The 20,975-nt window shown below is 35.6% G+C and overlaps 1 protein-coding gene across 6 annotated transcripts in view; it reads right to left on the bottom strand.

The window, feature by feature from the left end:
* SNX14 (sorting nexin 14) overlaps positions 1-20,975 on the bottom strand; it is a 77,467-nt gene that overhangs the window by 20,751 nt on the left and 35,741 nt on the right. For 4 of the 6 annotated variants that reach the window (XM_014535864.1, XM_005861519.2, XM_005861520.2 and 1 more), the window contains 10 exons: positions 12,662-12,818; positions 11,071-11,146; positions 10,299-10,343; positions 10,115-10,195; positions 9,904-10,018; positions 8,322-8,477; positions 7,888-8,012; positions 7,325-7,383; positions 4,663-4,689; positions 2,589-2,721 (listed from right to left, as the gene is read on the bottom strand). In XM_014535864.1, coding sequence (XP_014391350.1) covers positions 2,589-2,721; positions 4,663-4,689; positions 7,325-7,383; positions 7,888-8,012; positions 8,322-8,477; positions 9,904-10,018; positions 10,115-10,195; positions 10,299-10,343; positions 11,071-11,146; positions 12,662-12,818 — 974 coding nt within the window. The remainder of the gene's footprint in view (positions 1-2,588; positions 2,722-4,662; positions 4,690-7,324; positions 7,384-7,887; positions 8,013-8,321; positions 8,478-9,903; positions 10,019-10,114; positions 10,196-10,298; positions 10,344-11,070; positions 11,147-12,661; positions 12,819-20,975) is intronic. The other 2 variants (XM_014535862.1, XM_014535861.1) reach the window with 2 other exon arrangements.

Raw genomic sequence — 20,975 nt, 5'->3', positions numbered from 1 at the left:
GTGGTGGTGGGAGCCTCTCCCGCCTCCTCAGCAGCGCTAAGGATGTCTGACTGCAGCTTAGGCCTGCTCCCTGCTGGCAAGTGGGCATCCCCCGAGGGCTGCCGGGCTGCCAGAGGGATGTCTGACTGCCAGCTTAGGCCCAATCCCCCAGGGAGCGGGCCTAAGCCAGCAGGTGGTCATCCCCCAAGGGGTCCCAGACTGTGAGAGGGCACAGGCTGGGCTGAGGGACACCCCCGAGTGCACAAATTTTTGTGCACCAGGCCTCTAGTAAAACTATAAAGAGAGATAATAGGTGTTGCTTTTTGAGACAAGACTATCTCCTTATAAACCTGGAAGAAAAACATAAAGAAAGCATGTGTGTTGCCCTAACTAGTTTGGCTCAGTGGATAGAGCGTCGGCCTGCAGACTGAAGGGTCCCAGGTTCGATTCCAGTCAAGGGCATGTACCTTGGTTGCAGGCACATCCCCAGTAGGGGGTGTGCAAGAGGCAGCTGATCGATGTTTCTAACTCTCTATCCCTCTCCCTTCCTCTCTGTAAAAAATCAATAAAATATATTTTTTTTAAAAAAGAAAGCATGTGTGAGGAAAATACCCACTCCACTGCTTGGAACGGGGTAGTATTTTCGATGATTACAACTGTATTTTTGTTCATGGATTTAGCTTCTGAGAAGAGAAGGTAAAATGAATCGTAAAATAATAGAGAATTTGTTTAACAAGCTAAAATGGAGCTGGTCACCCTTAGGTGCACAGGATGATGCTCAACCACCTGAGCCATAGCAACCAGGACCACCCCTTCCTTTCTTTTCAGAGTATTAGAGATTACTTTGCCCTCTTTTCCTACTTTCCATTATCACTATCTTTGGTTCCAATCCAAAATTTCCTTGTGCCACTACAAAAGAGAACTCTCTCAGTTTTTTACAGCTTCTATTTCAAGTAATCAGGAAGAACAAAAATAAAAAGTACATCTTCCCCCACAAAAAATTACATATTGAGAAGTTCACAGTAACATAGGAAAATTTTTTTGTTATTGTATTAAGTGGGGAGAGAGCATGACACAGCAAACTATATATATAATATAGCCTAATCAATGGAGGTAAAAAGGAATAGATTTTGTTTTTACAAAGAAAATCACCAAAATGTTAATAGAAGTTGTTACTGGGTGATAGATTTATGGGTGGTATTTTAAATTTTTTCCACTTTTCTATATTAGTTTGAAATTATAATATGCTAAAAATTAAAAAATATAAATAAACATTATTTTGAAAAAAAGACTCCTTACTCTGGTTTACTGTCTTTATTCTACCCACACTTTTAAGGAAAAGCAAGGCTTAAAGAGAGAAAAAATTCTGTATCTGGATTATCTAAAGAGAAAAAAAGGGTTAAATAAGATTTTCTTCCATTTAAATTATGAAGAAGCAGTGAATCTCCTAAACAATTCATTGCAATCAGAAAGAGGTCAAAAGAAAGGAGTAAAGAGGTAAAGAAAAGATTTATTTACTCTTTTTCTCGCATCTTTTTCTTAGTTATTACCAATTCCCTCACTACTGTTCATTCCTTTTACACCCAGGTTAGTGGATTTCTTAGGGGCAAAGTCTATGTCTTAATCATCCTTTTATCTCTAGTGTTCAAAGTCACTAAAAGGTAAATTAAGGATTCAGGATCAATAAAGATTTGTTAAACAAATAAAAAGTTCAAATAAGATAGTATTTGCATTTATGGAACTAACTAATTGGTAGGGAAGACAATCATAAACATATAATTTCAAATAAAGTATGGTATATGCTTCAACATATGATCTAATAGGAACACAAAAGAGGAAATGTTCAAATCCACTTGGGGGTCTCAGGTAAGGGTTCATGGGGTGGGCATTTCAAGACCAGCATGTGCAAAAATATAGAGAAATAAAAGAGCATGTGGGTATAATGTGCATATAAATCAACTGGGGATCCTATTAAAATCCAAATTATGATTCAGTAAGTCTAGGATAAAGCCTGAGGTTCTGTATTTATAACAAGCTTCTAGGTAATGCTGATGCAGCTTATCCATATCACAGTTTGAGTAGCAAAAGTTTAGGTCACAGGGTTGGGGAACGTCCGGCTCATAGGCTATATAAGGCCCACAAAATCATTTTGTCTGAACCTGCCAAGGCATTAGGAGTGAGTTAATTAAATGTTTGACCAAATATAGCAGGCTAATTTTTAAGTTGATAACTTTGTATGGCCTGAAAATGATGTTATAAATATCCAAATGGCCCTTGGCAGAAAAAAGGTTCCCCAGCCCTGGTTTAGGATATCTATGAACAACTCCGTATGTCTGGACCACATGGTTGGAAAGAGGTAAGATCAGGATATAAAGTAAAAGCCTAAGCAAAATACGGTTTAACAGAAACCATTCTGGCCTTAGTAGGCAGTAAGTTGGTGCTCAGGAATTTAAAAAATTAGATTAGCACCATGAAACAATAATCACTAATGAAAGGATTTATAATGGAGAATATAAAGGAAGTCTGAAGTAAGAAAGATAAAGAAGAGGGAAAATAACAAGTAATCATATCCAATTTTTTATACTATTGTACATCTGAAGCTTACTTACGAAATCATCTTCACCTTCAGCTAAACCATAATTAGGTAACATAGCTCCCTCCATGGTGGTACTCTTGAATACTCCTTTAATTTTGCTACCTATTCTGCTGATTCCAAATGATTCTCCTCTTTTTTGAGTGCTCCTAAATATTAAACAAAAATGTATCAATCACAATCAAATTATCTCAACAGTCTACTGTAAACACCAGTAAAGAAAAATAGTTGTGAAAGTATAGCTAACATAAATTTTCAGAGTTCTCAGTCATAGATTGTCTCAACATCTCAAAGCAAAAAATTTAGAGTTTAAAAATGGAAAGATAACCCTAGCTGGTTTGGCACAATGGATAGAGCCTGTTAACTGAGGTCCCGGGTTCGATTCCGGTCAAGGGCACATGCCTGGGTTGCGGGCTTGATCCCCAATAGGGGGTGTGCAGGAGGCAGCCAATTAATTATTCTCTCTCATCACTGATGTTTCTATCTCTCTCTCCCTCTCCCTTCGTCTCTGAAATCAATAAAGATATATTTTTAAATGGAAAAATAAATGGAACAATTTATTAACAAACATTTGAAATGTACCTATAACAAACATTTGAAATGTACCTATTTAACCGAACTAAAATGTTTAAAAGATGAGAGCCCCCTAGTGGTACATAGTTCTTATTGCCAGACATATTTTGAAAGATTTTTTTTTAATGTGGAAGACAAAGTTCAAAGCAGAATATACATATAGAACTGTACTGCTAAAGTAATATCATGTAGAAGAAAAAATATATAAAACTATGACCTTCTAGGTTCATTTTAGACAGAACTTAACAAAAAAAATTAGGTCCTCTATGACTGAAAATGTTCAAGCAAAATTCAACATTATAATCATATTAATACTCAAAAGAAAAATGTAGTATAAAATTAATCTTAGTTAACTTCAAAGTAATAACAAGAAAAAAGAAAATGTCAAAGGAAGGGGTTAATAATGCATATAAGAATAAAAGTAAATGTAGCCTAAGAAAGCAGCCTGCTCTGCCATACATATTACTATTAATAAACCAATATATATTGCTTTTGCAATTTTTTCAAAAGTAAGTTTTCTAAAAGTAGAAATAACTGGAAAACAACCACACAAAAATAAGCCAAATTTTCTCCATTACAATCTACTGCTCCAGGTTTCAACAATTAAAAATATAACTTTTATCCAATTTAAAATTTGTTCTCACTGTGTAATACTGCCCTTATAACCGATACCCAAGTAAAAATGACTGTTTTAAAATCCAAGAAAGTTTATTTTGAATGCTAATGGATAGCTATTATTTCTACAAGCAAAATTACAGAAATAGAAGTAAATTGATCAAGTGTTAACTACACCAGATATATAATGGCATGTGCATGTTATACATGTCTAAGGAGCAAATAAAACTAATTTTAAACTGTAAAAACTCTAATACTAAATTAAATATTAAGTGGTAAAAAGGGTACTTAACCTAGATTATTTTATTTAAACAAGCATGCAATTAGTGTTTTTAAAAATCCAGAACTATAACCACAATTCTGATAGAAATGTTTCCAAAAACAAATATAAAAATGTTGACAAAATAGTATTAAAATCTAAACATCTAGAATTTAGATATTCTAGTCTCTAGAATCTAGATAGATTATAAAACAATTGGGCTTTTTGAAATATGACCTATCTCTAAAATATTTCATTTGTGTTTGTGCCCAGAAATATTGTAGTTCTTGCTTTAAAAAATGCTTTCAACACAGATAATTCTAAAAGTAATTTAGCAAAATCAGTAACAAAACAAAACAGAGTCAATAACCTTGAAAAGCTAGATAATGGCTCTATCGTTTTATTTTTATACTGACATTTTTATTTTATGATAACATAAGAGTATGCTGCTATTTCAAATGGGATATCTATAACCAAAGTAGAGGTTCATTTTTAAAAGATATCCCAGTTAGCTGATATAAAGGCAGTAATGGTACAGTGGTTCATTATTTTCATTTTTAGATCTACTCAGATTGGTTTGGGTGCACTTTCTGGACTTAAGTAACTTATACAGAAAAGAATCACATGCTGTCTCAAGACTTACCGAAAATCATCCAAACTGAGGCTACCTCTGCAATAACAGATATGGTAGATTATATAAGGAAAGGAGAGAGAGAAAGCCCAGATATTAAACAGGTTCCACTTTAGAATGCAAAACAAAAGTTAAAAGCTTTAAAAGGTACACAGATGGATAGCATTCACCTTTGCAAAGGGAAGGAATTCTTATGAATAACATAATAAAGAAAAGAAAAAGTACAAGGACTGTTTGGGGCGGGGAGAGACTTGAGAGTATGAATTCTAGATCATTAAAAAGTAGTTCTCAAAAACTCAGTATGTCAGAAAATAATTCTGTATATTTTGCCCTCATTTAGGCATACCACTTGTTTGATACAGTGAAAAGTATGCAGAGGCTAAGCCACCAAAAACTTAGCACAACCTGTATTTCCCAGCATGAAATTCATGTCCATATTAGATATAATTATACATGCTTCACGTTTTTAGTTTGCATATTTTAACACATTGTATGCGGGCCGTTTTTGCTAATTTTTTTGCGCAAATGGCAACGTTCAATAAAATTACGATAACTTTAGTTTTGCATATTTTTTTTTCAATGAAACTTTTTGTGATTTACTATAAAATGTATACTGAATTATTTTTCTTAAATTTTAAAGACAAATACTGGAAAACTCACTGGAAATTGTGTTTACCAGTCAACGTAAAACGTATAAATACGTTTCCCGCATCCAATGTGTATGTTTTCAGCTATGAAGCAAGATTAACAAAAAATCTCTAAATATTTTTTAAGTTGTGCATTGAGTATGGAATTAAACAATATAAATTAAAATTTTATTTTTAAGATACAATGAAATAGAATGTAGACAAAAAAAGATGAATAAATGTTTTACATATTTTAAGTCATTTAACAGCAAATTGGCAATGCTACTTTAAATTTTCAATGAAAGAATGTAAAGAAAGTCTTGCCCAGTTGGTGTGGCTCAGTGGTAGAGCGGCGACCAGGAGGTCATAGTTCGATTCCAGGTTAGGGCACATGCCCGGAATTATGGGATCAATCCCCAGTAGGGGGCGTGCAGGAGGCAGCAGATCAATGATTCTCTCTCATCATTGATGTGTCTATCCTTCTCTCCCTTTCCCTTCCTCTCTCTAAAATCATAAAAACGGTGTTTTTTTTAAAAAAAGAGTCTTTTACTTATTCTATATAAATAGGTAAATGAATCCTTAAGCATAAGACTGATATTATTAGAGTCAGATTAATATCAAGAAAAACTTACTTTATTTTAAAAGACCATAATCAGTGCCCAGAATGAAAAGAACCCATATTTTCTTCTTGTTTGTTTTATATTTTAAAGCCAGCAAAATTAGCGCATTAGTAAGTTGAAGACACCCAGGTGTTCTCAAAGTGGCAAAGAAAGCTTTCCATCTCTGAAATTAAGATCCTGATTCAGACTTAGCTATTCAATGGGCTAATAAGACCAAAGAACCACTCCACCTTAAATGGTCCTATATAACAATTTCAGCAAGCTTAATATCCTAGTATAGACTCCAAATATCCTAAGTCTATAAACGGCAAAATTTCACCTACTTCTCAAGTGATGCTGGGAAATTTGATAAAAGGTTAGAAAGAGTATTCAAATGAAAGAAGAGGCACATGAGTTGAGTAAAGAATGCTATTTTAATTAGCATGGATGAGATTTCTGTTAAATAAAGTCAATGTTTCATGACTGTAATATATAAATTCTTAGGAAAGAGAAGTGATATCGTTACAAAGAATCATAAAGATATTTTCCACCTTTCAGAAAAGCTATTACATGTATATTATTTGTATTGAGGCATTATGTAAGAATTAATATTCAACATTCTAAAAAATGCAATATATCTACAACCTCCCCATGGCTAAGATTTTCATATTTTTCTTTGTGCTATCTATAAAACTATTCCATTTTATATCTACTTTCTCTTTGTACCACATTTCCAATTTATTTATATATTTATTAGATCCTTGCTCAGATAAACTAGAAGGTGTTGAGCAATGTGAGTACATTATAGAAATATGGATTTGATATCTGTGTCAATTTTGTACATACTCCAATTTAAGTACAAATCAAGGTATTATTTAGTTTATAAATGGATAAAGCTTTTCTCTTCTGTTATCTTTCTTTAGGTCATTTAACTGCACACTTACATTTCTAGAGAGCCAGAAGGGAAAGGCAGAAAAACCCTCTGCTGATTGTACGTTTCCCCAATAAAGTCTTTTAAAAGCCAAAAACCAAACAAACAAACAAAAAAACCCTCTGCTTTTCTAATCAGTAAGTACTCTAATAAAAAGTACTCACTGCCAGGGGTTGAGGGGGACTACTGTCTAAAATTGAGTTATCTATGGATTTCATTTATGCATGCAGTCCATATTCACCAATAAAGCATGTAATCAAACACTAATATGTATTAACTATGAGATTAACAAGGCAATGGTGTGTATCTTGTTAAAGTTTTCTAAAAGAATTTCAGGCATTCTGTTGCTGCATGTAGCACAGCTCTACAGTTCCTTAGTCAAATGTCTTGTCTACTTATATAGCAACAGAACCACATACTCACAGAAAAACAGCTAATAAAGAAAATCATGCTATCACAGAATGATTAGCATCGACAAGCACAAAAACAAAATAATACATGTGATTAAATATACCTACCTGTTGAATTTTGAATTGCGTGTTGGTGATTCTGCACCTCTTAAAAGTTGTCTGAAATACTTCAAAAATAATTGTGATTTATTAAACTAATATTTAATACTGAAATATGCTACTTTACCATACTACTTTCCAGTATAAAGAAAACGTTATTTAAATCAAGTGAATACAACCACAGTCAAATAGAGTAAGGATTAAAATATTGCAAATAGAGATATTTAGGCCATTTGATTTCCACAGGTCTACAAATAATGTATATACAAGAATGGAATTTCTATTTCACGGAAGTACCACAAAGCCACTCAGGCATTTGGCAAATCAGGTAGATTACAATCTACCTGGTCATATATATATATATATAAACATTATTTTGATATTAAAAACTGTTTTTAGAATTAACTTCTAATCTCCATTAAGTTATATAGTAAAAAAGAATATTCACTTTCTTAATTAATCGTTTTATTTTTCTGTTTATTTTGTTATTTGAATCACTCATCGAATCATATCAAAGTCACTACATAAGTTTTATAGAAAAATTCTCAAACAAGATTAATATTTTGACTTACCTCATCACTGTGGCAGAACATAGGAGTAAACACATTCTCCAACAGAGACAGTACATGTTCATATGCTTCAAAAAGACATCTCATAGTTTGAAGTTTCACAACATCTATATAGGGGCCTTCAGCAACTATTTTAAAAAATTATATTGTAGAAATTGTTTATAATTATATATTAGTTTAAAATTCATGACAGTGAGATAGCATACAAACATGTTTTATGGAAAATCTACTGTAAGGTATAAAAATCGCACTAGAATGAGGAATCAGAACAACCAAACTCCAGTTCTGGCAAGTATTAGTTTCTTCATCAAAGCTTTCATCTAGTTAGTAAAGTAGGACAATGATGCCTGTGAATCTCACACAGTGCTGCAATAATAAATTAAGTATATGAGAAAACTAAAAAGCTATAGAATTCAGTCTCATCATCTTTGACTTACTTTTTTGAATCTCTTCTACAATGAAGGGATCAAATCGAATTTTGTCAATACTTTCATCCAAACAATATGTTTTATAAATTTTCTGCAACTCCTCATGAAGAGACAGCATTTCATCATTTGATAACTCTGGTCGCAAAATTCTATCATTGAATTCCTCTAGCAAATTAGGAAAGAGTAAGAAAAAAATGAATTATTTTAATATATAACTATTCATACAAACTTCATGTTCCCAGTCTAATGGTAATCAATATTAAAAGCAGCAATTATAAACAAACTGTTAATCATTTTAAACTTCTAAAAAGACTTAATTGGGAGTAAAATCACTGCTCAGATGAAAGAAAAACTCAGACAAATATTTTATAGACTAAGATAAAATATATAAATACTTGCATAGCAATAAAACTTTTCTAGAATTTAGAATAGTAAATACCTTCCTAAAATTTCATTTTAATTTTTATTTTAACCTAAATTTTTCTTTAAAGAACATTATGTATTAATTTCTTATATGAAGTGTCTTTAATATTTTAAAATCTAATTCACTAAATAACAGTAAAAATTAAGGTGTTGGTTTTTTTTTTAATTCCAGTCAAGTTTGGGGGTTTTTTTGTGTGTTTTTTTAAATATATATTTTTGTTGATTTCAGAGATGAAGAGGGAGAGAGAGAGAGAGAGAGAGAGAGAGAGAGAGAGAGAGAAACATCGATGATGAGAGAGAATCATTGATTGGCTGCCTCCTGTACGAGTCCACAACCCAAGCATGTGCCCTGACTGGGAATTAAACCATGACCTCCTGTTTCATAGGTCAATGCTCAACTATTGAGCCATGCCAGCCTGGCCAGTCAAGTTTTTAAACAATATTTCCTTCCACCATGAAGGTTACAGACTAGAGATGGAGCTGAGAATCTGAACAAACGAATCTTTTTTCTTCTTATACTTAAATTTTTAAAACAACATTTTGAAGAGAAATTATTCATTAAAAGATAATCCTTTGCCCTCGCTGGTTTGGCTCAATGGATAGAGCATCGGCCCACGGACTGAAGGGTTCGATTCCGGTCAGGGGCATGTACCTTGGTTGCAGGCTCGATCCCCAGTGGGGGTTGTGCAGGAGGCAGCTGATAGATGTGTCTAACTCTCTAACCCTCTCCCTTCCTCTCTATAAAAATCAAATAAAATATATTTTTTTAAAAAGATAATCCTTTTATAGTCCATACAGTGTCTTGTAAATCCAATAATGCAAGATGTTATAGAGCTTAAAATAAAAATGAAACATTTTTTAATTTGATCATTTAATCAAAATAGTCCTTAACGAAAACTGTAACAGTGCTATTCATATAGGCTAATGATTGAGTATATTATTTTCATTATACTTAATCTTTAGTAGTTTTTTTCTGATAATAGAATTTGGTTTCAGTCAGTTATGGATTATGCCCCAATCTAGAAAGAGTGGACACTTGAAAGACAGCTCTTAGAATATCTAATAAATAAAAGGTGGTACCATGATAGATGACAACTACAACATCTTATCTGATCTCAATATTAAAAAACATAAAAATGACTTTAGAAAGTACGCAGGTAAGCCTCACCCACAGTCAGACAAATTTGCAAGACGTGTACTGCTCCTTCTTGTTTCAGAAAGTTCATAAAACGAAATAAGAGATCTTGCTGCTCTCTGATTTGCTTCAATTCTAATTTCAGCACCTAGATACAATATGGGAGGAAGAGTCAATTAAGGCTAGGTAAATACATAGTAAAATTGTATCCAAAGTAATATAAGTTATTGTTGAAAATACTTACAGATGGCTTTTTATTTCTAGGTTCTGCAAATTTTTGCAAGAATGGAACCAAAGGTGAAGGTGGTTCAGTTGCTTTTTCAGGCTTTGAAGAAAGAGAATTAATTAATTAAAATTGTCATTGATTTGACAGATGTGAATCAAAATTCACATGATATGAAGTGTTTGCTAATATGTTAAATACTCACTGGACTGTCAACTATGAAGATGATAAGCAAATGATTCACAGTATCCTAATAAAAAATCATAAACACAGGTCAGAACAATTCCATTACTAATTCTGTCTAGAATTCTTATAGCTTTTATCATATTACGAAAGTTTCTAGAAAATTAAGGAACAAATGAAGCAATAGCACAGTGTTTGTGTACTTATGTAATACAGAGGGACTTTTAAAAAATCTGCAATGCATGATCTCACCTTTTGTGAAAATGAACAAAGAAAAGTTATTCTGACTTTGGTGTTTAAAATGTTTATAAAATATTTGTTTCTTCAAAATCTTACTAGATCAAAAACAAAAGCAACTCAAGTGTATAACAAGGAATGGATGAGTAAGCAAAATGTTTTCTTTTCCTACAAGGGAGTATTACTCAGCCTTGAAAAGGAAGGAAATTTTTATATATGCTACAACATGGATGAACTTTGAGGACATTATTGTTAAGTGAAATAAAACAATCACAGAAAGACAATTACTACATGATTCCACTTATATGAGGTATATGGAGTAGTCAAATTCAGAAACAGGAAGTCGCATGAGGTCACCAGGGGCTAAAGGGAGGGAGGAATGACAAATTATTGTTTAATGGGTATAGAGTTTGTTCTATAAAATGAAAAGAAGTTGTGGAAATGGGTAGTAGTGATGGATGCTCAACATTATGTACTTACTACCACTACTGCATATATAAAAACATTTAAGATGATAAATTTTAAATGCAATTAAAGAAAAAAAATTTAAGACTTACTGGATCAGCTAGGAAATCCAAAGAAGGAAGAAACACAGATCCTGAGAGGATCTCTCTTAAAAGTAAAGTCAAGGATCTAGAAAAAGAAACAATGGTGTATACAGTTAGTGATTTACATCAGTTCTTACGTGGGAATCTTGCAAAATGCAAACTAGGATTCAGCAGGTCTGGAGTGTGTCCCAAGATTCTGCATTTCTAACAGGCTCCCAGGTGATGCTTATGCTATTGGTTTACAGGCGACACTTGGAGTCCTTATTTGGCTAAAAGAGAATACTACTTAAGAGAAAAAAAGCATTTCCTTAGCAGGAAGGACTTAGGTAAGCATCAGAAAACATTTTCTGCCTTGGAATATTATTTTGTAATTGTTAACACTTAAGAATAATATTATAAATTAATCAATTTAAAATAAAAACATTTTAATTAAAATGTTAAAATAAATTTTTAAATTTATTAAAATGAAAATTTGTAATAAAATAAAGTAACATTTAAAGTACATCTGAAAAAATAAGCCATGGTTTCTGCTCTAAGGATTATCAGGGTAAGATTAATGAGGTAATTTATGGAATAATCTAAATATTCTCATACCAGATCAAGGGAGGACGTATCAAATGACATCTAACTATTCTTCCCAGGTGGACACCTTAAAACCCAAATTTGTCTGTACAGTTTGTTCAAATTGTTGCTCCCAGTGAGTCATTATGTACATGTCTTTAAAAAGAAACATCAATCTCGGACATTTCTCATAGCAATTTTTTGTTCTGATATATTGCCTTGGGCAAGGAAAACAAAAGAAAAAATAAATGGGACTATATCAAACTAAAAAGTTTTTGCACAACCCTGGCTGGTTTGGTCAGTGGATAGAGCATCGGCCTGTGGACTAAAGGTTCTCGGGTTCAATTCTGGTAAAGGGCACATGCCCAGGTTGTGGGCTTGATCCCCAGTGGGGGGCATGCAGGAGGCAGCCAATCAATGATTCTCTCTCATCATTGATGTTTCTATCTCTCTCTCTCTCTTCCTCTCTGAAATCAATAAAAATATTTTTTTAAAAAAAGTTTTTGCACAGCAAAAGAAACCATCAACAAAATGAAAAGACAACCCACTGAATGAGAGAACATATTCTCCAAAGATACATCTGATTAGGGATTCATATCCTAAAAATATATAAAGAACTTACAAAATCCAACACCAAAAAAACAAATTAAAAAATGGGCAACGGACCTTGTTGGTGTGGCTCAGTTGGTTGAGCACTGTCCCATGCACCAAAAGAACACAGGTTTGATTCCCAGTCAGAGCACATGCCCAGGCTGTGGGCTCCATCCCCAGTGAGGGGGTGTGGAGGAGACAGCCAATAAGTGATCCTCTCTCATCATTCTTGTTTTCATGTTTCCATCTCTCTCTTCCTCTCTCTGAAATCAATAGAAATGTATTATCTGACATTTTAAATAAAAGACCTGATAAATTATATTTTTAAATAAAGTATTCATGTCATAGACTAACCTCAAGTTTCAGTGTACTCCTACTATGCTTAAGAATAGCAATATTCATATGGCATGGTTGCAAATACTGCTGACATTTTCCAGGCTATTTATACCTGCAGTCTGTTGCTTTAGGAGGCAAAACATAAGGAAAAAGTAGTTCAGTAAGTTTCCTTAAATAGTGTAATTCATCCCTTCGACTCCTCAAGGCCACATGAAGCTCTGGACCATATTCTTCTAATGCCGCTTGCTGTAAAAACTCTGTATTTTCCACTATAAATATAGATAGAAAATAAATATTTAAATAATTTAATCAACATTAAATTATTTCAGCCATTTCTACTAACAAAAAATCATTTAACATAGTCATTCCTTCCCTAGTCATTCCTTTCCTAGCCCTCCTTTCTTCCCATTATGTATTCTACTGAGAAATTTTTTACAACCAGAATATAAAAAAGTAATTTTCCTTTTGGCTAGAAGTTTTTAAATTTTGCAATTAAAAAATCCTTTCCTCCTTGGCAAATAAGAATTTGAACTATGTCACTACTATACAAATCATAGTAAACAAAAGCAAATGTTTTTTAAAAAGTGGAAAAAACTAAAGAAAACATTTTCTAGCATACCCAAAGCTTTTGTTATAAAATGTACAGCCTCTGCAAATACAAAAAAAAAACACCTTAATATTCTTATTGTCTCTGTTTTCACACCAAATTCATTCAGGTAATCCTTTAAAGTAATTATTGTATAGAAAATGGCTTCCTTGGTAAAATTCTGTATCTTATGCCCAAAATTTTGTATCTTATCTTAAAGACACAAAAGTACAGAACTCTGTAAGGTGGACTCCATGAACAGATAGATTACTTAATAAATACTAACTGATGATAAAAGCTATATTAACATAAAGTTTTCTTAAAAGGTCAAGCACTAAACCAATATTTTAAAACCTGAAAGTAATTGTATTGCTACTCCTTTTTACAGCCTCCAAAAGCCGAGGAGAAAATGCTTTCCCTTATCTGCATTTCGTGCCAAGTTTTAAAATCACAGAGTCTGGCCTAGCTGGTGTGGCTCAGTGGTTGAGTGTTGACCCATGAACCAAGAGGTCACCGGTTCACTTCCCAGTCAGGGCACATGCCCGAGTTTCGGGCTTGATTCCCAGTGTAGGGTGTGCAGGAGGAAGCCGATCAATGATTCTCTCTCACCATTGTTATTTCTATTTCTCTCTCCCTCTCCCTTCCTCTCTGAAATTAATAAAAATATTTTAATTAATTCATTAGTTAATTAAAATAAAATCATGGAGTCTGTGAAGGGAATCTTAACTCTAATTCAACAGCATTTACTTTTGACTAATTACTTCTATTTTTATTGAAAGAGAATATAAATACATTTACCAAAAAAGCCAACATACACATTCTAATAATATGAGTACTAAGAAGATAAATTTATGCCAGAGGTACAAAAGCAGGACTAGTAAAGAAGGACATAGTTTTTACAAGACATGCTTTTTTTTGTAATCTTCAACCGAAGATATGCTGAGAGAGAGGAAGAGAGGAAGAGAGGAAGAGAGGGAGAGAGGGAGAGAGGGAGGGGGGGAGGGAGAGAGAGAGAGAGAGAGAGAGGGAGAGAGAGAGAGAAACATCACTTGGTTTCCTTCAAAACGCTCTCCAACTGAGGATCAAACTTGAAACCCAGGTCCACTCGGGCCAGGTAAGACATGCATTTTATTTTATAACTAGAGGCCCGGTGCATGAAATTCGTACACTCAGGGGTATCCCTCAGCCTGGCCTGCACCCTCTCACAGTCTGGGAGCCCTCAGGGAATGTCCAACTGACGGCTTAGGCCCACTCCTCACAGGGAGCGGGTCTAAGCCAGCAGTTGGACAACCTTAGTGCTGCAGCGGAGGCATGAGCCCAGCTTCTGGCTGAGCAGCACTCCCATGGGAGTACATCAATCACCAGGGGGCAGCTCCTGCATTGAGCATCTGCCTCCTGGTGGTCAGTGCACATCATAATGACTGGTCGTTCCGCTGTTGGGCTGAAACCAGCTCTCCAACATCCCCCTAGGGATCCCAGATTGGGAGAGGGTGCCGGCCAGGCTGAGAGACCCCACTGGTGCAAGATCTGGGCCAGGGAGGAACATGGGAGGTTGGTCAGCGGGAGAGGGACTCCAGGAGGGCTCCAGGGCATGTCCGGCCCATCTTGCTCAGTCCCTATCGGCCGGATCCCAGCAGCAAGCTAACCTACCAGTTGGAGCATCTGCCCCCCTGGTGGTCAGTGCATGTCATAGCAATTGGTCGACTAGTCAACTGTCTGCACCCTGGTGGTCAGTGCACATCATAGCAAGCAGCTGAGCAGCCTTAGCATATCATTAGCATATTATGCTTTGATTGGTTAAAAGGCCAACTGGACGACCAGACACTTAGCATATTAGGCTTTTATTATATAGGATTATGCAAGTATTTTCCCCCAAGAATTTGGAATACTGGTTTTAAAAAAATTTATTTTATAAGCAGGGATTTAAAATAAGAAGACTAAGCTATGCTAAATCTCACTTCCAACTTCTTTACTGATATGATCTTGAACAAATGCTATAATCCCTTTGAGCCTCAGTTTCCAAATTGGTAAATAGTTATTAACACTGAAAAGTTGTCATTCAAAATGTATAAGCAATTAAAATATCTGGTGTGGCCCTAACTGGTTTCGCTCAGTGGATAGAGCGTCGGCCTGCGGACTGAAGGGTCCCAGGTTCGATTCCGGTCAAGGGCATGTACCTTGGTTGCGAGCACATCCCCAGTGGGGGGTGTGCAGGAGGCAGCTGATCGATGTTTCTCCCTCATCGATGTTTCTAACTCTCTATCCCTCTCCCTTCCTCTCTGTAAAAAATCAATAAAATATATTTTTAAAAAATAAAATAAAATAAATAAAATTAAAATAAAATATCTGGTGTGATTATGCATTCATACATAATATATAAGTTAAATCACTAGATTTGAACTTATTCAACATCTGTCAGACATGAGAGATTTCTGCAGTCCTAGATAATAAGAAAATAAAGAAATCAGGCAAAAGATAAAAAGAATATAGAAGGAGGAAAACCTTAGTGGGGAATATAGCAAAATACAGATGCTAGAAAACAGGGCATAGACTAATCCCCACTAGTCACTAGTATATCTACTGCCTAACCAGTCAACAGTTTTCAAATCACAAAAGGAAAAGACCCTAAAATACATGACAAGGAGATAACTTCAGGATGAAAGACTGAATCCTTCTGCACAATTATTACTGAATTTAAATGAAACCAATGCGTCATATATAAAAACATTTCCAAGGTTCATGGAAGTACTTACATAGATAGAAAATGTCAATACAAGTTGGGGCAAAAGTAGGTTTATAATTTTGAGTATGTGAAACAATTTTTGTATTATTATTTATTAACTAGAGGCCCGGTGCACAGATTCATGCACTGGTGGGGTCCCTCGACCTGGCCTGCAGAGATCAGGCCAAAACTGGCTCTCTGACATCCCCCAAGGGTTCCCAGATTGTGAAAGGGCGAATCTCAGGTGACGCACCCCGGAATCGGGCTCCCTCCTCTCTGGTTCCGGGCATGTCACCTGAGAACCGCAGCTGCCAAGTCACTGCAGCTCAGCTCCTGCATTAAGCGTCTGCCCCCTAGTGGTCAGTGCACATCATAGCTTCGGTCGGACGGTCAAATGGTCGGCCAGTCAGCCAGTCGCTTAGGCTTTTATATATAGAGACTAGAGGCCCGGTGCATGAGATTCATGCATGGGTAGGGTCCCTAGGCCTGGCTGGTGATCAGGACCGATCAGGGCCTTCCAGCTGCCAGCTGGGACCTCCCTTCCCCTGTTGCTGGCTGCTGGCTGGGGCCTTCCTTCGTTCTGCGCCGCCCCCTGGTGGGCAGCGCACGTCATAGTGAGCGATTGAACTCCCAGTTTCCTGGTCGAACTCCCAAGGGAACACTTTGCATATTAGCCTTTTATATTTATAGATTATTGTGTTATTTTCCATATGAACAACTGTAAACCTACTTTGTCCCACCCTGTGTAATCCCTACTCTCAAGAGGCAGATTCAGAGAAAACACCAAGAAAAGAGGATAAATATGGATGAAGAGGTGAACCTTTAATTATTCCCTGAGTTAAAAACTGTGAGGCCAAGGAATTTAAACAACAAATTTATGCACTGAAGAAATGAAAAATCAAAACTCTGAAAACGATTTTTGCAATTTTATCTAATTTACTGTCATATTTAGAACACCAGGACCTTTAGATAAAATAACAGTCCTTATGAATTTCAGTAATTGCAATGTTATTACTCCAATCTAGAATTTAATAGTGATTTTTAATATGTTTTTATTGATTTTGAGGCGGGGGGGGGAGGAGAGAAAAACATTGATGGGTTGGCTACCACACCCACTCTGACAAGGGGAACCAACCCGCAACCCTGGCATATGCCCTGACAGAGAATCGAACCAGCAACTTTTTTGGTGCACAGTACAACGCTCAACCAACTGAATCACACCAGCCAGGGCTAATAGTGATTTTTTAAATTGAGGACCCTTTTTTACGTGAATAGCAGCAAATTAGCAACCCCTATCATGCAAAGACTCAACAATGAATTTCAGTCAAACTGGTCTGTCTATAAATGTAAAACATTCTCATAGAGATAAAATAATTTGAGGATTTTATTAAACTGATCAATTTGACTAAAAATGATTCAATTTACTCATAGTCTGAGTTAAAAGTATTTATCTTTAGAACAAAATAAAGACTATGTTAAAAAACTTTTCCCATACAAAAATCTACACACAAATGTTTATAGCTCTATTCATAATTGCCAAAATTTGGAAGCAACCAAGATGTCCTTCAATAGATGAATGGATAAACAAAATGTAGCATATCTATATAATGGAATATGAGATTTACTCATAGTCTGAGTTAAAAGTATTTATCTTTAGAACAAAATAAAGACTATGTTAAAAAACTTTTCCCATACAAAAATCTACACACAAATGTTTATAGCTCTATTCATAATTGCCAAAATTTGGAAGCAACCAAGATGTCCTTCAATAGATGAATGGATAAACAAAATGTGGCATATCTATATAATGGAATATGAGAAATAAAAATAAATGAGCTATCAAGCCATGAAAAGACATGAAGGGACATTAAATGCATATTTCTAAATGAAAGCAGCAAGTCTACCTACATAACTCCAACTATATAATGTTCTGTAAAAGGCAAAATTGTAGCGACAGTAAAAAGATCAGTAGCCTTAGCCAGTTTTGCCCAGTGGATAGAGCATTGGCCTTCGGACTGAAGGGTCCTGGGTTTGATTCCTGGTTGGGGCATATGCCCACATTGCAGGCTCAATCCCCAGTAGGGGGAGTGCAGGAGGCAGCTGATCAATGATTCTCTCTCATCACTGATGTTTCTTTCTCTCTCCCTCTCTCTCTCTCTCTCTTTCTTCCTCTCTCTCTCTCTCTCTCTCTCTCTCCCCCTTCCTCCCTGAAACCAATAAAAATATATTTTAAAAAAATAAAAAAGATCAGCAGTTGCCAGGGTTTCATGAAGAAAGGAGGGAGGGATGAATAGGTGAAACAGGGAACTTTTTGGGACAGTGAAACTATTTAGTGTGATATTGTAATGGTGGATACATGGCATTATGCTTTTGTGTCAAAATCCATAGAATATGCAATAAAAAGAACAAACCCTAGCCCTGGGGTTTGATCCCCAGTCAGCACACATACAAGAATCAATCAGTGAATGCATAAATAAGTGGAACAACAAATCGATATTTCTTTCTCTCTCCCCACTCCCCCTCCTTCTTCTCCTCTCTCTCTAAAATCAATCTAAAAGAGAGCAAACACTAATAAAACTATAGACTTCAGTTAATAATAATGTATCATTATTAGTATATCAATTGTAACAAATATCTATATATCTATATAAAAGCCTAAGCAACCGCTCGACCTGTAGCTATAATGCACACTGACCACCAGGGGGCAAATTCTCAACACTCAGGCATGAAAACAAGAAACAGACTGATAAATCTCAGAGGGAAGGGGGGAGAGGGGAGAGCGGGAAGAGATTAAACAAAGATGTTGCATACTAGAGGCCCGGTGCACAGATTCGTTCACTGGCGGGGTCTCTTGGCCTGGCCTATGGGGACAGGGCCGAAACCAGCAGTCTGACATTCCCCGAGGGGTCCTGAATTGCGAAAGGGTGAAGGCCAGGCCAAGGGACCGCACCGATGCATAAATCCATGCACCGGGCCTCTAGTACCAACATAATGCAAGATGTCAATAATAGGGGAATAGAGGGGATATATGGGAACTCTCTATACTTACTGCTCAATTTTTCTATAACCTTAAAACTTTTCTAAAAAAATTAAGTTTACTAATAAAAAGTCATATTTTCTATGTTCTATTTTTATAGAGGTTTCTTTCTTATGTTCTTTAATAGTTAAGTAACCTCAACAAAATGGCTACAACAAAGTTACTATCTTCTAGTATGTTTTTGCCTATAACAGGACAAGATTTAAAAGTTAATTTTTTTATTTAACAATTACAAACTCTATTCAAACTCTTCTACTTTTTAACTATGTTGAAGTAAAACTATTTTTACTTGTTATAACATTATAAGATAAACCCAGAAAACATGTTTTAAAATATAATTTGAAATGTTTCTCATACCTGAGGAATGATTCACACCAAAGAACAAATAAACTAATAATTTACTTTAATTTCAACTCTGCCTAGGATATAATTTCCCCAAATGTACTCTGATTATATTCACTGATATTCTGAGGAAGGAAATATTGGCTTCATGCTCAAATGAGTTTGGGATGCACTGGGTTAAACAAAGTTAAAGCTATTTCTTTGTTGCAGGACTACTCAGAGATTTAGGTATGCTAATACTTATAGGGTATTTCAGAAGAGGAATACAATATGTAGGAATTAACAGAAAACATGACCATGAAACCTCTTCTACATGGTCATCTTACATAGAATAGTATTCTGCAGAAGATACTGAGAAAACACTGACAAAGAATACCAAATGCAAACAAAAATAAAATCAGTTTGGCAAAGATGCAAGAATATAGCAAGAAACCATTTCATTTAAAAAGAAACATTTCGCCCTAACTGGTTTGGCTCGGCGGATAGAGTGTGGGCCTGCAGACTCAAGGGTCCCAGGTTTGATTCCAGTCAAGGGCATGTACCTTGGTTGCGGGCACATCCCCAGTGGGGGGCGTGCAGGAGGCAGCTGATAATAATAAAATAAAATAAAAAATAAAAAGAAACATTTCAGCTTGACCTAAGAGCAAGAAAAGTCCTAAATGAAGATTTCATCCTTTCAACCAGAAAAAAAAATTTGCTGAACATATGCTATGTGCAAATCATGACAGTATAAAGGCCAGGACACACATGAGAAACTGCAAATAGGTCATCCTGGCTAATGCACAATCCTCCTATATTATAAAAGGCTAATACGCAAATCGACCAAATGGCAGAACAACTGGTTGCTATGATGCGCACTGACCACCAGAGGGCAGATGCTCACAGGAGCTGCAGTGCACTCCCACAGGGGAGTGCCGCTCAGCCAGAAACCAGGCTCACGGCTGGCAAGTGCAGCGGCGGTGGTGGGAGCCTCTCCCGCCTCCGCAGCAGTGCTAAGGATGTCCGACTGCTGGCTTAGGACATTCCCCAAGGGCTCCCAGACTGCGAGAGGGTGCAGGCTGGGCTGAGGGACCCCAACCCACCGAGTGCATGAATTTCGTGCACCAGGCCTCTAGCACATAATAAAAGACAAAAGCAGATCAACATATTCAATGACCGAAAATAATTTAAATATACAGTTTAGACTCTACAGCAGTCATTAATTTTTGGTTAGTAGGGAGGTACCATATAAGAATAGTAAAATTAATACAGCAGCAGTATATATAGGGTGCCCCAAAATTCACACAAGTAGTAATTTTGATAGAAAACACAGGTTTATAATTAAAAATTATAAGTTTTTTATTGATTCATAAAGTATACAGTATAGGGTTATGTATGGAATAGCACATCGGGTAAATGGCCTCCGCGGCTTTGCTGGCACATATGCAAAGCCGTGGTCTTCATTGGTCTTCACTGTCCCTGCTCTTGGGCCATAATTGGTACTTGGTAATGCTTATCAAATTGAAGGGATTGAAATCAAAGGGCAACAGATATTAGAATCTGATTCAATAAACCAAGTAAATTAGGCTTTTATTTTTTGTTGTTGTTGTTGTTAATGCTCATGCAAAATTCAAATCTTGCGTGAATTTTGGGACGCCCTATAGGATAGGCAGTATATAGGATGGATAGTATATAGGCTAAGTCAAAATTGTGAAATCAATGAGGAGAAAGGGAGAAGAGATAGTGAGATATACCTTAGA

The sequence above is a fragment of the Myotis brandtii genome, unplaced genomic scaffold, assembly GCF_000412655.1.
Source record: "Myotis brandtii unplaced genomic scaffold, ASM41265v1 scaffold153, whole genome shotgun sequence".
In the NCBI taxonomy this organism is placed as follows: domain Eukaryota; kingdom Metazoa; phylum Chordata; class Mammalia; order Chiroptera; family Vespertilionidae; genus Myotis; species Myotis brandtii.
This window is presented reverse-complemented; position numbering and strand designations above follow the sequence as displayed.